The 16,793-nt window shown below is 45.5% G+C and overlaps 3 protein-coding genes across 4 annotated transcripts; 2 read left to right on the top strand and 1 right to left on the bottom strand.

Moving 5' to 3' along the window:
• The first annotated feature begins 295 nt into the window (after nt 1-295).
• LOC136545265 (putative nucleolar protein 5-3) lies at nt 296-2,515 on the top strand. Of its 2 annotated transcripts, XR_010780968.1 has the most exons (6): nt 296-691; nt 784-923; nt 1,050-1,091; nt 1,315-1,471; nt 1,777-2,127; nt 2,201-2,515. XR_010780968.1 is itself a non-coding variant. In XM_066537306.1 (5 exons), exons 2-4 carry the CDS (start codon nt 846-848, stop codon nt 1,441-1,443), a joined length of 249 nt encoding a protein of 82 aa, XP_066393403.1. In that variant the 5' UTR covers nt 296-691; nt 784-845; the 3' UTR covers nt 1,444-1,471; nt 1,777-2,515. The 2 variants fall into 2 exon arrangements, 1 of the variants encoding a protein (XP_066393403.1); XM_066537306.1 differs by having other exon boundaries at nt 1,777-2,515.
• Nucleotides 2,516-9,882: 7,367 nt separating this feature from the next.
• LOC136541483 (YTH domain-containing protein ECT1-like) lies at nt 9,883-13,940 on the top strand. Its single transcript, XM_066533393.1, has 8 exons — nt 9,883-10,013; nt 10,200-10,509; nt 10,601-10,665; nt 10,873-11,334; nt 11,702-12,244; nt 12,346-12,558; nt 12,803-12,949; nt 13,248-13,940. The coding sequence occupies exons 2-8, from the start codon at nt 10,218-10,220 to the stop codon at nt 13,461-13,463; spliced, it is 1,938 nt and encodes a 645-aa protein (XP_066389490.1). The 5' UTR covers nt 9,883-10,013; nt 10,200-10,217; the 3' UTR covers nt 13,464-13,940.
• A 138-nt stretch (nt 13,941-14,078) lies between these two features.
• LOC136541484 (uncharacterized) lies at nt 14,079-16,401 on the bottom strand. Its single transcript, XM_066533394.1, has 7 exons — nt 15,873-16,401; nt 15,343-15,397; nt 15,133-15,207; nt 14,942-15,033; nt 14,650-14,731; nt 14,482-14,565; nt 14,079-14,383 (listed from the first exon to the last, which is right to left on the bottom strand). Exons 1-7 carry the CDS (start codon nt 16,217-16,219, stop codon nt 14,264-14,266), a joined length of 855 nt encoding a protein of 284 aa, XP_066389491.1. The 5' UTR covers nt 16,220-16,401; the 3' UTR covers nt 14,079-14,263.
• Between the last annotated feature and the right edge of the window lie 392 nt (nt 16,402-16,793).

Genomic DNA, 16,793 nt, shown 5'->3' with positions numbered 1-16,793 from the left:
GTGTGTATCTGGTTTTATTCTTAAAACCGGATGCTACATATGGAGGGAGTACAACCGTGCGCATTATAGTATAACTTTCTCTATCTAAAGCACGACCCAACGAGGCATGACGCGGTAAGGTTGATGGGTTATTGCCATGCCATCCAATTGGCTTACCCCACAATAATCCAAGCACAGAATGGCATGACAAAGCCTTTATTGTGTTGTGCAACCCGTCACAGCATATGTTCATCATTAAAATTCACAACAAAAATTTGATTTGTGTCAACACAAAGGACACAGCTAGATCTAAGGGCACGTACAACGGGTCTCTTGACCCCGTCCCTTCGTCGCCGTTTTTACAAAAATCCCCCTGTCGAAGCCTGGAGACGGAGCCAGCGTCGCCTCGCGAGGCGACGGAGCCGGCCCGTGCTCCGATGCTGAGAAGACGACCCGAGCAGCGTTGTACGATGCCGTCTTCCCGACTCGACGGAGCGCAGATCCGGGGCGCTCGCGCGGGCGGGAGGGAGCCGTCGCGCCAAAATATTCTTCAGCGACGGTGCTCGAGATGTCCGCGCGGATGCGGACGACCTCCAGCTGCTGCCTCCCGCCCGGCGGCTTCCTTTCCCCCATCCCTTCTCGTCTCGCGGCCGCCGCAGGCGAAACCCCTCGTCGCCTCGCGCTGCGCCGTCCACCGCCGAATCTCCCCCAGGTTCGAGGGTTTCTGCCTTCTCAACAGCCCGATTCGGTTGGCGCACGTATTCCTCTGTCTAATTTGGTCCCATGGGCGTTCGTTCGACGCAGGTTAGGGGAGTGGGTACCTGTTGTTTCAGCTGAGTTAGTCGGGGGACTGGTTGTGGGCGGAGATGTTGGTGCTCTTCGAAACCCCCGCTGGGTTCGCCCTGTTCAAGGTGCCTGACGAGGGGAAGCTCGACAAGGTCGAGGTGAGTCACCGCCGCTGCAATTTCTAGAGTCTGGTTTTGATTGGGTTCGTTAAATTTGGTCTGCTCCGTGCTTTTCTTTTGAGTTATCAGTGCTAATGTGCTACGCCTTTGTGTTCTTGTTGGCAGGATCTATGGAAGGAGTTCACGACGTCGGACTCAGCAAGAAAGGTTTGTGATTCTCCTAACCTTCAGAAGTTCGGAGCACAAACGGTTTTTTATTTTTCCATTTCATGCTCCCGACGTAGGATCTGTCACGTTATGACATTCTGCGTTTGTCAGTTTTGAACAAATGGCGTCAATTTATTTCTCAGAAAAGCTGGTCAGTAGTATTTCTCAATTTGTTACTTTTTTTTGAATGGCCATCCCTCATTACATTTCTATTGTGTTGCAGAAAATTGACTGCCTTCACAATAGTGCTGTGATGGAGCTGATGAGAGGGCTGAGAAATCAGCTCACCGAGCTTATAACTGGGTTGGGTGCACAAGACCTTGGTCCTGGGATTGTCCCACAGCTTGTCTAGGTATAAGCTGAAGTTCAGTCCTGAGAAGGTGAGTCTTATATGGGTGCTACTGCCAATTTTATCTACCATGTTGTTCTATGCTCTGTGTCTGGCTTTTATTGTGTCGTCATCATTTGTGCTTGGCATGTAATTACCATTTTCCATATTGTACTCATGCATATTTATCCTATGATTACCTGTTGGTGTTTCTATGTTATCTTACTTTTGCAACATTCATAATATGTAACATCTTGCAAGTTTTGACTATTGAAGATTCTTCTAGTTCTTTTTTTATCAAATCAAAGAAACAATTTCGATCTGTTAAGTGATTTTTTTATTGTTTCTGTTACACAGGTTGATACCATGATCATTCAAGCCATTGGATTATTGGATGATCTTGACAAGGAGCTTAACACTTACGCTATGAGAGTTGGCTGGCACTTTCCAGAACTCACCAAAATAGTTACAGATAATATACAGTATGCCAAAGTTGTGAAGATGATGGGCAACAGAGCTAATGCAGTCAACCTTGACTTTTCTGAGGTGATTATTGACATCTAAATACGATCTCCAGCTGCTGCCGCACGGAGGATCGGAGGATCCCTGCACTGGGCATTGGCGGCGACGGCACCGTGTTCCCCGCTCCGGCATGCTCTCTGACCACGCCGTCTCGGTCCCGGGCGCGGCAACCAAGCTATCTTACATGTGTGAACCCCGTATCTGTCTTCTGATTCAGGCATGAGTTGTGATGGACTGATGGTGGTGTCTTTCTGTGCAGAGAAACAATGCTGCTATACTACTCTGTGATACATGTATTTGTATTCTGAAAACTCAAGAAGGATTTGTCTTCCACTGTCTAAGCTCGGCCAACACATAGGAAACTCAAGAAGGATCTAATCGAGCACATATGACAACGCTATGGAAACAAAGGAAATTAGATAAAAGACGTTGCATCTATATGAAATATAATTATTATATTGATGGTTTTTAAAAATATTGTAATCATGTTGCTTTTATTTATCCTTAATACATTTTCTATCAAATAGCCACATAATGGTATACAAAAATTTATTTATAGTTGATCCTAACTACATGTAAAGCATTAAACAGTTTAGAGACTGACTCCCTGTCTGTGGGTTGTATGATCTGTCTTTATACCTGTCTGTATGATAGATTCGAGGTGCTTAGAGACGAACATCTGTCTGTGGGTTGTACATGCCCTAAGGTGTTGTTTGGTTCAGCCTTTGCGACCCAGTATCGGTTCACAGCGCTAAACGATCACGTTCTTTTATGTTTGGTTGGCCCACTCCGTAATAGATAACGTCGTGAACGCATCCAGACCCATACAAACCCGCTGCCCCTCCTCTCCCGGCGCAATCCACTCCGTCGCGGCTAGGGACTCACGAAAAAAGTCAAGGCATGATCCAAACAGAAGACGTAACTGATTGCTTGGTAGCAGGTACATGAGTTAATGGTTTCCATTTATGCTGCCTTCCCTTCGGCTGAACCAATGCAAACATCACGTAAGACAAAGCCTTTTATCGTGTTGTGCCACCCGTCATAGCTAGCATATGTTTATCATCCAAGGCACCGTCCATTTGGCCCAACCTATCTGGCCTAGTCTAATGAGATGTTTAGGACTAGACTAAAATTACAAGCTTCATGCTAGCCCATTTGGCCCAACCCATCTAGCCATCTATACATGCATATGCACACTTCTTTTATGTGTGCCAATCATTGCTACAGTACTCCAAAAATGAAAACGGCCCACCTATTTAGTTAGATCTATATGATGATATATTATCTCCAAGAGATAATTAAAGTATAGGTTTATATTTAATGTATAAAGTATCTTTCTATTAGGATAAATAAGGATATGCCTATGAAAAGAGCCGCAGGTTGGATTGATAAAACTATGGCTACACTCCATGCACGGAGATGTTAATTAAGAGAACCACCTACAGCATTATTCACGGACCCAGGATGGTCATATATAGCTGCAGCGTTTCTCACCGGTACAAAAAAAAAGCATTATCTCTTTCTTGCCTAATTAAGTACACTGCTCACGACAGCTGCCGTGCAAGTTCAATTCCCATTTGCTGAGGCTTCCCAATCCGTGAATTTCACTGTCATTGTTGTATGAATATTTGTGGCCTTGACTATATATAAGATTGATTGAAAAGATCGGTCGACCCACCTAGATATATGGCGTGGTGGTTGTTTCGCCTAGCTCTTCTGGCCTCGCGCTTGCTTGGTTGAGCTACCAAGTCAAGGCATGCCTGCAGGTACCCTGACTCGACTATCAATCGTACTCTGCATCTTGCTTGGCAAAAGGTAACACGGTGCCGAGCAAAAGAGCCAGACTGACCCATATATCTAGCAACCAGAGGTCAAAGGACCAATGCCTCTCTTTTACCCAGCGGCCAGCTGCATAACATATATAGGTGACTAACACTGAACATGAGTGAACTGCCATTTTTAACGGCGCAGACCTACCATGAGGATAAAAAGTGATGCATATTTTATATAGTATGTTTAGTTCCATCTTTCACTGATGTTCAGTTTTATTCAATCATGACAGTTGAGGCTTCTTCACAGCTTTTATAGATAAAAATGAACGAAAACAGATGGAAAACCCCTCTACCATTTCTATTTCTGTATTTTTTTGGCGAAAATGGAATCGGATTCGGAAACGGAATCAGGATACGTGGGCGTACATAAACGAGCCAATATAGGTGGAAATTCAACGGAAACGGTCAGGAACGAAGGTACTTAGGTCGGAATACTGTACGCCTTTATATTCACAAACCATAATCACACACAAAAACTCAAAAGTTCAGATGTTAAACATTTTGCAATAAAAAATAGGTAAAGTATGAATTCAGATATTTAGACGCAAATGACAAATGACAAATTGAAGTTCACAGTTCACACTCATAGTTCAAAATAACTAAGCACATTTCACACTCATAGTTCAAAATAACTAAGTACGGTTCACACTTTCACCATGTCTAGAAGACGAGTTCAGAGTTCATGTCCAGATCGTAGTTCACATGACTAATAGGTCCAGACACTTAGGTCCCGTTCGCTTCGCTAAAAAAAAACTAAAACGTTGTTCCAGTTGATTTGTCGTGAGACAAAAATACTGTTTCGGTTGAAAAAAAACAAACTAAAAATACGGATTATAAGACAAGCGAACAGGGTTTTGGACAAACTTTGATGGGCTGAGTGGGGCCTAGCCTCTGCCTGAGTTTACCCTGAAAAGACACCCATCCCTTCCGTTTTGATTCCGCGAACTTCCGTCCCGTGACCTGTCCCATTTCTAGATATTTTTGGAAATACAGAAAAGGATGGATCAAATGTAAAAAGAAAACGGACAGGTCAGGGTGGAAAATTTCCGTTGGTTTTCAATGCTAAGAGCCTCGTAGGTAGCAAGGTTGGGTGTCTTAGCAATTTGTGTAAACTCCACATGCACCTCCACATCTCCCCTGCTAGGCTATCCGTACCATCGGCATGATGCCCAGCCGAACCCATGCCGCCCAGTTGGCTGCTCTGCTGGCCTTCTCACTCTCTGGCCGCCCAATTGCAATGAGCTCGGTGTATATATGGCCAACGGGCTGGCCCGACACGGCACGACACGGGCCCGTACCAGCACGGCCCGATAGCCAACGGGTCAGCACGACACGCCGTGCCTCATAGGCCCACGGGCCTAGCCTTCGGCCCAGGCACGGCCCTATGGGCCGATTTCCGTGCCGGGTCAAGCTGGGCCGCAAAGCACGGCCAGAATCATGGGCCGTGCCAGTCCTTGGTCTGTTACCCTTTGCATTCACAAACAAATAACAGCTCATAGTTTTATACTTCATACATTCACAGTTCACATCAATACATCATCACAGTTTCTTACATTCACAAAATCAAAGTCCAAAACTTGTCCGATACAGTCACATTTTCATACATTCACAGAATCAAAGTCGAAATGTCCGATACATTCACAGATCACAGTTTCATACATTCACTAATTCACAGAATCAAAGTCCAAAGCCGACAGACAACAAAAATAACCAAAATGAGCTGTTTAGTGTAATGTTGCCTCATTAAAAATCTTTCTAGGTAAAACTCACCCTTGTGAGAAACCCTAGAAAGAAAAAAAGAGTGCAGCCAGCTCTTAATTAACCATTGTTCAAATGATAGATAAGTCTTTCACAGTCACTGAGTCACACACACCCTTTCACAGTCACAGATCACACACACACTCAGGAGGCAAGTCTCAACCTCAGTACCTCACTAAGTACCAGGAGCACCACCAGCAGGTCCATCTTCATCAATGTACAAGTTCTGGAATGAGTCTTCAAGTTCTTGGTTGTCAACAACATGTTGTTCCCTTTTTTCTCCTAACTCCTAGTCCTTTAAGCAGGTCAGCATCTCCACAGTCTCTGGTGACAAGCGCCGCCGCCGTTCCTCAATTATCCTACCAAACTGAAACAAGACTCTGAAGAGACAAGCACAACGTTGACGTACAAGACTGTACTTACGGTTACTAGGATCCAAAGGATCAGGTGAAGGATCAGGACCCAAGTAACAAGCAAATAGAGGTGTCAAAGTGTTCATAGCCCTAGCATTAGAAGAAGCATTGTCTAGAGTGACAGAGAAAATCTTGTCAATCAGACAATACTCCTCAACCACAGCAGCAATTCTTTCAGCAATGTTTTTCACCAGAATGTTTAACCTCAATCAGCCTAAGACCATTCACAGTCTCATAGATCTCATCAAAATCAACCCAGACACCAGATTTACGCTTACCAAGGCATGAGGTACCATCTGTGCTATTAGAGCCGACCGGTGTCCCTATCGCCATCGCCGACGGTGCCGGCTCCGCCCTTCCACCACCGTCGCCACCGTCTAGATCGATCGGAGCAGAGCCGCTACCGACATCGATACTCAACAACGCAGCAGTGTCGTCACGGATGTCGTCGTCGTCCTCTAGGAGTAGCCCTGCCACGATCAGGTCATCGTTGCCAGTGAGTGGATAGACGACATCATCATCATCCGCCATGGCGACCTTGACCGCAGATGGCTTATCTCCAGCACCGTTCCTCAACGGTGCGTGCGACCGCCGTGCTCGGTCTATGCCACAGGAAGAGGACGACGAGGCATCGGTAACTGACCTGCACAGAGGAGAAAAACAGAGTCAGAGAGATAGAGCCATAGAGGTATAGATCCAGAGTCAGTGGAAGAGACACAAGAAGTGGAGAAGACAGATCTAGGGTTAGGGTTAGGGTTAGCGGAGTACCTGCGCAACCAGAGCCCAGTGCCGGAGATGACGAGGGCCACCCAGAGGAGAGAGACCGATTAGAAACAATGGCGAACGGTGGAGGAGGGACGGACGGGAACACGGTCACGAACTCACATAGTTCACCGAGAGCGAGAGAAGAGAGGGGGGAAGGGAGGAGAGAGGGAGAAGGGAGGAGAGGCAGATCGAGGTCACCGGAGTCAGGGACGACGGACGAGATCAGTAGATCACGAGAGAGAGCTCAGATTCACCAGATCGTGGATGCGGCCGATGCGGGCGAGAAAGGGAGCAGAGATTGCGCCACGACGGGCCGGCGAGCGAGTGGGGATTAGGGTTAGGGTTGGGAGCGGACCGCGGAGCCGGCCGTCGGCGAGGCCAAGGCGACTGGGCGAGCGGGGCTCGGCTGCGCCGCGACAAGTGAGTGGGGAACTAGGGATTAGGGTTAGGGTTTGGAGCGGAGAGCGGAGTGGACGAGGAGGCGAGGCGACTGCTGACTGTGGAGCGGGCGAGGAGGGAGAGTGGAGAGGTGAGGACTGAGGAGACGAGGCGACGGGCGACGGGGGGTGGGGAGCCACTTATATGCGGGGGCGAGGGGCGGGCCGCGCGGCGTGGGGTGGCGGGGGGGGGCGCTGGCAGGCCAAGCCGTCACCGGGCCGGCTACTCTGTAGAAGGCTGTGCTGTGCCGGCCCACGTGCCTAGGGTCAGGCCCAGGCATGGCCTGCTGTTCCGGGTCGGGCCAGCCCAGGCCCGCTAGCCTCCGTGCGGGCCATGCCTGGGCCGGGCCGAGCCGACGGGCTCGGGCTGCATGGCCAACTATGGCTCGGTGACTCCTCTCGACCGGACTGGGCCGCCGTGTTGCGGTTGGAAATTGTAAGTTATTGATAAAGTGACTAAATAGTTGTAGGTTTTTAAATTTATTACTTTAGAAATTGTAAGTTATTGAAAATATTATACAAAAAAAATTGTTTTGGAGGTTCTTTTATTTCACTTGGATGCCGCCCACTTGAACCTCCAGCTTTGCTTGCACATCTTCCACATGATGAAGAAAATGTATACCACCCACCATCATTCAAATTGATGGCATTGTACTGCAGCACAAACATGTGGACGGCAACCAAATTCATTGATGAAGGTTTCATTTTCATGACAGAAGTTTGGTGAAGTTGTACTACTGACATTGGATTAACCATTTCACTCCGGCTATATTCCAGGCTGGTCTTAAAAAAAACTACCTTTTGTCTCATGTGAAAATTATATATTGTAGGGTGTATTGTCTCAATGAACTGAGTTGAGTACCTTATGAATTTGAGAGAAAATAGAGCGGAATATAATTTTTTGCCAAGAAAGATATTCTTTTCCGAGGTGCCGGTGATGCATGGAAATCACATTTGTTTTTGAATGATGGAAGTCACATTTGTTGTGTTCGTTTTTTTGCCCTCCACAAATGGGCAAAATGGACGCTTCCAGAAAATAATAGCCCCGTTCACGTGCCCTTAAACCCGGCTTGATCCGCTTATTTTTTCATCTGGAACAGTGTTTTTCTCTCACAAATTCATCCAGCATTCCTCCAAACCATCCAGATTCCTCTAGAATTCAGACAAACGAACGGTCATTGTTTGAGTAGTCAACGCTTGGCCAGCTACTAGCAAAAAAACAAGAGAGGTGCCCATCAAGGTTGACTGAACGTACAGTTTTGAAGGAAGGACACTGCCGGTACTCGACATGTTAAGCACCCATCGAGGAAAGCAAATTAAATTTTATTGTTGATGTTTGAATACTCGAAAGGGAGCTGTTATTTTCTTAGATGCTTGATTTTTTCGGTAACTATTCAAATCCTAATCCAACCATGTACATATACCAGTATTTATGCTTTTCCCTCTTACCTCAATTTTTCTCCGGTGGGTATGCGCTCCATCCACCTACCGCCCTCCTTCGGCCATCCCCCGATAGCTTACTCACCTCCTTTCTAAGGGCATCCTAAGTGCTCGTCTCCTTCACCGGACCAACCTACCATCCCAAAGCCTCTTTCTAAGGCCGCCAAACACCCGCAAAAAGCTCCCTCCCAAACCCGAAGAGTGATCACCGGCGTGCGGAGAATTTGTTCACAAAATTGTTCTTTGTTTGAGTAAAAAAAATGTTTCAAATTGAAAAAATATGCTCATCCTTAATAATGAAATATAAATATATTTCACTTGTTTATTTGCAATGGATTAATAAATATTACTATTGTTTCACTTATTCGAAACCAAACATTTCAGTGGCCATTGATGGTGTGCCATGTAAGGATGAAAACGGTCGAACTCGGTCGAAAAACTCCTCAACCGTTTTCTACTTTTACATTTGAAATACGAAAGCGAAAGCGAAAGCGGACAAGCCGGACACGAAAACGAACACGAACTTACGGAATATCTAGAATTTCGAAAACGAACCAATTCGAGCGGAATTATGTCGAACACGGTCGGTATGCGAAAATTCAATACGAAATACCGACCCACAGTGCATAGCATTAAACAAGTGCACGACCAAATACATAACAAGTTTACAACTAGCAAGTGCATGATCTAGTTCAAGTGCATAGCATTAAACAAGTGCACAACCAAATACATAATAAGAGAGATGAGGCTGGGCGCCGTCTATAAGAGAGGGCAGCTAGCCACCGGTAGAAAGAACACAGCTGCGTGGTGAGCAGCCTGTAATTGGGCTGTATGACCTGTGTAGTTGGCCAAATTCGGTTTAAACCGAATTTTGAATTCGGAATATTTCAAATTAAAAGTAGAAAAGTAGAAAACGGTCGGAAAATGTGTAAACCGTTTTCTACTTTTACATTCGAAATACGAAACATCTCAAATGCGAAAGCGAAAACGGTAAAGTCGGACAAGAAAATGCGGATTCGGTCGGATTAAATATAGAAAACGATGCGGTTCGGTTCGGGATATTTCCGTTCCGTTTTCATCCTTAGTGCCATGGAGAGGATAAATAGGAAATAAAAAGAATAACAAGTAAACAAAAGAGGTGGGAAAAAGAAACTAAAAAAGTCATGACAACAGAAGGCCCGTTAACCCGTCACATGCGTACAGGGGCGCGTTTCAGCTTGAAAGGAGAAGGCCCGTTAAAGGCCCAACTCCAACCAACCAGGCGGAGGAAATATATGCTGCGAAGTAACCCTAACAGCCACCAGTCCGCCTCATCTCCTCCCTCCCAGAGCCCAGCCGCCGTCCGTTCGCGCTCTCTCCCCCTCTGTCTGCGACGACTGCGTGGGCTACCGCCGCCGATCACTTCGCCGGCGAAGAGCGCCCACCAGGTATCCCCCACCCCCTCCTCTCCCCTGCCTGCGGCGCGAAACCGAGCTCCCAAAGTCCAACCTCAAGCTATCTGGCTGTTCGATGTCCACTAAACTCCTAGCTTTTCGCGAAAAGACGTCGACTTTACTAGATCCGCACCTGGGCTGGGTGGTTTGACGCCATGTATGCTGTTGAAATCGTTTCAGGCTCCGGCCAAGGGCGTGATGGCGGCTGTAGGGAGCTTGCAGCCAGGGATGGAGACTCTACATGTGCAGGGTGATTACAAGGACGCGCCTCCTCCGGCCAAGGCCGCCGTGGTGGCCGCGGTAGAGAGCCTCCAGCCGGCGATGGAGAGTCTACATGTGCAGGATTACAAGGACGCAGCGGCTCCTGCTAAGGGCGTGGCCGCCGCCGCCGCTGTAGGGAGCTTGCAGCCCGGGGTGGAGAACCTGCAAGCGCAGGATTACAAGGACGCTAGCATGTATTATGGTGCCTACCCGGCTTATGCCTATGGAGGTAATGGTCTGTTCCGTTCGGTTCTGAGTGTTCGGTGCTTCAATTTGTACCTACGGTTTATTCAAAGTCCTTGTTTTTTTACAATCTGCAGCTTATGGTGGATGGGGGGAGTACTCCACATACGTGAGCCATGATGGAGCACAGTCACCAACTGCTGTGAGTGATTCTTCTCTGTTTGATATATGTTCTCCTTATTTCCGTTTGTTTGTAACTTTGAGGTTGTATTCAATCGAATAATTGTTCTCATCCTCATTATTTGGGCATAAAAATATATTTGTACTAAATGGTCTTCCCGATTTTCATGTGTTTTGAGTGTGTGTTTTTTATTGACTAATAATAATTCTTTATTCATGTATGGTTCAGGGTGCCTATGCTGACATGTACTATGGCTACGCTCCATATGGTGTTTCAACCTTGGGGCATGATGGTCAGATTTATGGGTCTCAGAATTACGATTACCAGTACCCGTCGACGTACACCAAGCAACAGAATTCCACTACCAAGCTGTCGTCCAATGGTAAAAGCGAGAAATTGGCTCCGGCGCCGCAAGCAGATGTCTCCACTGTTAGTGTTGATGAGGTGAAAGGTCTGACCCTGAAGGCAGACCGGAATACACCAGGTTCCAATGGTTCATATAGCCGATCTGGTGCGCACTCCGGTAGCTATCAGAACCAGACTAGTTGGTCACACTATCCATATTACAGCAGTGAGATGTTCTCCGACAAGCAGCAAAAGTTCACCAGCAATCGCAATTCGACTGCTTCCAATGCTAAAACCAAGGGGCAGTCGAGGAATCCAAACACAAGGCAGTATCCTCATCTCATGGTAAGCCTTTCTGCTCTTCATGTTTACTCAATTGTAGTTAAGTCCATCCAGGATAGAGTTCTTGTTGTGTCATATGCTTGACTTTTAGTTTGGTTCAAATGTTTGTTGGTATATTTCTTGTTAGATCTTACTCATGAGCTTTACTGTTGCTTGGTCTAGGACCTGTTTATTTTTTTGGGGTGGAAAATTCTCGCCCTTCATACCTAAATAAGTGTATTGAGGGTTTAGTTATCACTGCGGGGCTGGCATTGCATGGAGTCACATTTAGGTTCTGTTGTTGTGGCTCCCCACCCCAAGCAACCGTGTGAGGATTTACTGTATTGGACTTTACGCCTTTCTAGCCATGATATTTTTTTTCTTGATGAAGGGTCTGCAAACACCAACTTCCCCATCAGTTTACTCAGCTAATGGAATATATGGGTATGATGGGAGCTATGGAGCTGGCCTGTGGTATGGATCACACATGTATAGTTCTGGGTTATATGGTGGGTGGAATTCACTGTATGATGGAAAGTACAGAACCAGAGGAAGAGGTAATAATGGGTATTATGTTTATGGCAATGGAAGCCTAGATGGTTTCAATGAGCTGAAAAGAGGACCAAGAAGTGGTATGTACAAAAACCAGCTGGGGCTTGGAGCTACTACTGAAGTACCAGCAAAAGAGCAGGACACTTTGTCTGCTAATGGTTCACATCCTGCCATGAAGGATCAGTATAATCAGGCTGACTTTGCGGAAACATACTCAGACGCTAAATTCTTCATTATTAAATCATACAGTGAAGATGATGTTCACAAGAGTGTTAAGTACAATGTGTGGGCTAGCACTCCCAATGGCAATAAGAAACTTGATGCTGCCTACCAAGAGGCTAAAGAGAAATCAAGCGAAACTCCTGTTTTCCTTCTATTCTCTGTAAGTTTTGTGTTTGTTCATTATGGTTATTATTGATGCTCAATTTGAAATCATTCACCATGCTTATGGCCTTATGCTGGTAATATATTCTCTTTTTGAAGGTGAATGCAAGTGGCCAGTTTGTTGGCCTTGCTGAGATGGTTGGTCGTGTTGATTTTGACAAAATAGTAGAGCATTGGCAACAGGACAAGTGGACTGGTTGTTTCCCTGTCAAGTGGCACATTGTGAAGGATGTTCCAAACAGCTTGCTGAAGCACATCATTCTCGAGAACAATGAAAACAAGCCAGTCACAAACAGCAGAGATACACATGAGGTGACCAATTGTTTTGTTTTCATACCCCCAATCTGTGGCTTATCATACAGCGGAGCACAGTGCCATAAGATCATCATAGAACCATTGTAGGACAACGGCTATTTACATGTTGATGCTTCTTACATATTGGACTATTAGCACTACACTGCAATGACATGATTGATGCTTCTTATTTACATTTACATGTTTAACTATTTGATTGAATGGCATATTGAGTTCTATGTATGTTTTCTGTTGGTCACAGGTGAAGCTTGAGCAAGGCCTTCAAGTGCTCAAGATTTTCAAGGATCATGTCTGCAAGACATCCATACTGGATGACTTTGGCTTTTACGATAATCGTGAGAAGTTGATGCAAGAGAGGAAAGCAAAGCAGCAGCAGTCACTGAAAAAGGTACGGAGTATATTGTCCTGCTTTGATTGTAGTTTTTTTTTCTGAAATTGCACTCTGAGAGAATGTTACTATAAATTTCATGTAACTGCACAAGCTCATATGCATTATTGACAAACTATTCAATTGCATATGTGCTACTAAGAGTACGTATACGAGCATACAAGTTATCTTGCTTTCTTGTAATATGAAAAATAGTAATTTTCAATACATATTACTGATTAGTTCGTTTTTAAAATGGATTGATCAATTATAACTCGAGTATAATTGTTCTAGCTGACACTAGTGAGTGCTACTTCAGGTCATCGATGTGAAGCTGCCTAACGCCACTGACACGGAGAAAAGTCTCAAAGGAGAGACTGGATCAACGGAACTCACTGAGGTTGAGGCTGATGTCTTGAACAAAGAGCTTTCATTAGACAAAGCAGGAGAGAAAAATGGTGAGAAAGGAAATGATGTCGCCCCACAGAACCTGAAATCACCAACTGAGAAGTTGGCAGGTCCAAATGGCTGTTAATTTTTTTTCGTTAGCTCAGCCATTGACAGTGGTATTGGGGTGGAACCTAAGGCTGTGGGTTGTTTGAGGAAATTCTGAGATCCCATTAAGCTTGTTTCTTGTCCCTGTTTCCTATAGTTCATAGGAGCTAGAGGATTAGCTAGTTGCTTGTGTTTGGTGATAGGTATGGTCTGTGTTCTGGCGTGTCAGGTATTTAGGAATAGAAGGATGATTAACTGGGTTTTCCAATGATGGATGGATCATGGGTTTGAGGGTGTATTTTCATTTATTTGCCCCTTTTTTCTCTCTAAATTCTAGTTCCTCCCTCTCAAGATTCTGGACAAGTGTAGTGCTTATTTAATGTTGGCTGGTTTAAGAACCTGAAATGAACATGGGAATTCAATCAAACATTTACAGACTTTCTTTCCTCAGTGCATTGTTTATATGTGAACCGCGAGTGACTTGCTTTCAAACTCTCTGCAGCCATCTACTTTCTGTTATGATCCAAAGTACTATGTTGAGAATGTCTGTATTTATGTGACCAGCTTGTAAAGTCTCTTTATATGGGGTGTGCTGAGCTAAATGCTTCGCAAATTTCCATGTGAATGTGCACATACGAATAAATGCATCACGTACTTTGGTCACTGTTTTAGATAAATTAGATTTGAGTTAGGCTGGTTTCTGCACCAGCTTACAGCAATTCTTATTTCTTGATACTATTTTCATGTACAGAGCTTTGCCTGTGCGCAGCATAGTATACTATTAATATATATATATATATACACTGAGATTGCTGGCCCGTAAGATCAGGAGGCTTTTGGTTAAGGAGATGGTCTGGAAAGGTACTGCAGCCACACTTCAGGAAGCCCATGGTTCCTCTTGAGCGTTCTGAATGCAGATTTTGTCAAGGGCACAGCCATAATGTCGTACTCCTTGGGCGCCTGCAGTGCAATTCAGCAATAACCATCGCTGCCGATCATAAACAACCTAACCTTGTTGCAGCAATCATGATTCAGTTAGAAAATGCCACATAACTCACCCTGGGGATCTTGCGCAGCTTCATGTTTGCCTGCTCCAGTGTCTTCTGACCCTTCCTGGAGTTACATCTTGCACAGGCAGTCACCTGCAAGTTCATCAAAGATTAGCAAACTCGGAAAACCCAGTATATAAAATGACTAGATAGAATAGAAGCACTAGATCTGCATACCAAATTCTCCCATTCCCATTTACCACCACGTGAAATCGGAATAACATGGTCAATTGTCAAGTTGTCCCCAGAAGAACAGTATCTGCAGGTGATGAAAAATGAGAACTTTCTTGGCACTCGATACAAACCTAGTCTCCCCATAAAAAGATTGAGCAGAAATAAGAAGATTTTGTTTCAGGAAATGAAAAGGAAACTGTGAAAGCCTCAAATATGCTGAGAGAAACGAACACAACCTTACACATTCAAGGGGAACTGAAGTTAAAACTTGAGCAGTGAGTAATGTAGTACTTACTGACAGGTGAAATCATCCCTGTAAAGAATGTTTTTACGGCTAAGGCTCTGCTTGACTCTTCTTCTCTTTACTACCTGCAGCAACTGTGGAACCTGAACACCAGAGGAGGAACAGCACAGTGAGAAGATGATGCCACTTCAATACTGTAATAACTGAATAGAGAGAATCCAATATATATGTCACAAAAGTACCCTTAAAACTGCAGGAATGTAGAAGGATCCGCTAGGCGAAGAGACCGTCTGATCATAGTACTCCAACACATCGGCCTGCATAGCTAAAATGATCATCACATCACGTGTTGAAAAACGCGAGCAACTGTAGAGTTTCATCAGCATAGGTGGTCACAGCTGATGAACTCGGAAGAAAGATGGAGCCTTTGTGTTGGTATCAGGTATGCTAACCTTCCCAATGAATTCCAGGCAGATGGCACGCTTCCAGCACACGACATTGACAGGCCTGTATGCAGAGGACAGTTTCAGTTCAGCACACTTGAGGATCAAATTCCAGCGAGTGCATCAAAATCTGATAACAAAAGTGCCTTGTGGAAATTGAAATTTCGTGCAGAAATTCTGTGATTGATCATACTCGAAAAGCAAATAAAAAAGGCTGCACTTTACATCAGTATTGCTACTAGTGACACTGGAACAAGAAGGAGGCCCTCAAAGGCTCAAGGTAGTATGAAACAGATCAACAGTTTAAGAACTGTAACTCTGCAAGTAATGTTAAACCATGCATGTTGCTACTTGATACAAGTGCAAAACATTCCACAATTTTGATCTGATTCTCTTCCTATGATAAGTGAAAATTTTAAATGATTTTTAGGCCTTTTAAAGTTTCTTTGTGTGCTGAAACTAAAGTATATGGGATCCGCATGTCTCTGATACGTGGTCCCAGATTCCGCTACTCCTACTACATCTGATTGTCATCTCACCTGTAGGAGAGATCAAGAACCAGGCCTCTGTAACCGGACAGCTCGTCGGAGACGAACTCCTCCTCGTCCCCGGCGTCGACGATCACCACGTCGGCGACCTCCTCCTCGTCCTCCTCCGCCGCCTCATCCTTGGTCGCGCCCCGCCCGCCTGCGCCGCCGCCGAACCTGTTCCGCCCGCGCGCCCGCGCCACGAGCAGTCTGCTGTTGCCGCCGGCGCCGCTGCTCCAGTACAGCACCCCCGGCAGCCCGGTCCCGGTCACGCTCCGGCAGCCGCCCGGAGGAGGCCGGCCGAGCGGGCCACGCACGTCGCGGCGGAACGCGAGCGGCGAAGCCACCTTGGCCGCCATTGATCGGTCGCGCGCTCGCTCGAGTCGACTAGTGTGATCGCTGGATCGGAGGCGACTGGCGAGTGCGTCGTCGAGTGAGCGGAGCTCGTGTGATCTTCGTTGCTGTTTTGTGTTGTTTGTTTGTTTGCTTGCTGGTTGGAATGGAGTGTGCGGAAGGTAGAATGCGCAGAGCCACTGGTTCTTCCGACTGCATGCAAGAAATATCTCTCTTTCCTATTTTTTGGGGTCTATTTTATTAGCGGTATTTTCTCATCACAAGACGAAAAGGTGCGGTTTTCTTCTCTCTTGTCACGGGGATTTGGGGCCAAAACTACAGAGACTCTTCGGAGGCCTCCTGATAAGTTGCACTATAAACCTTTTGGATCTAGATTTTTTTCGAGAAATGTTTGGTCAATCAGGATCATTTAATAAAACTGTTTAGATAAGCTAGATTCCAATTCATAAGAACAAAAATACTTTTTCTTAAAAAATCATATAAATAAAAACATGCTTAAAATGGATTTTTTGGACAAAGGGGGCCTTAAATGCAATCTATTTTTAACTTGTTGTACTAGAAAAGACGATACTAAAAAAT

Source organism: Miscanthus floridulus, chromosome 3 (assembly GCF_019320115.1).
Source record: "Miscanthus floridulus cultivar M001 chromosome 3, ASM1932011v1, whole genome shotgun sequence".
Taxonomy (NCBI): domain Eukaryota; kingdom Viridiplantae; phylum Streptophyta; class Magnoliopsida; order Poales; family Poaceae; genus Miscanthus; species Miscanthus floridulus.
The sequence above is the reverse complement of the archived record's forward strand: the minus strand, read 5'-3'. Positions and strand labels throughout refer to the sequence as shown.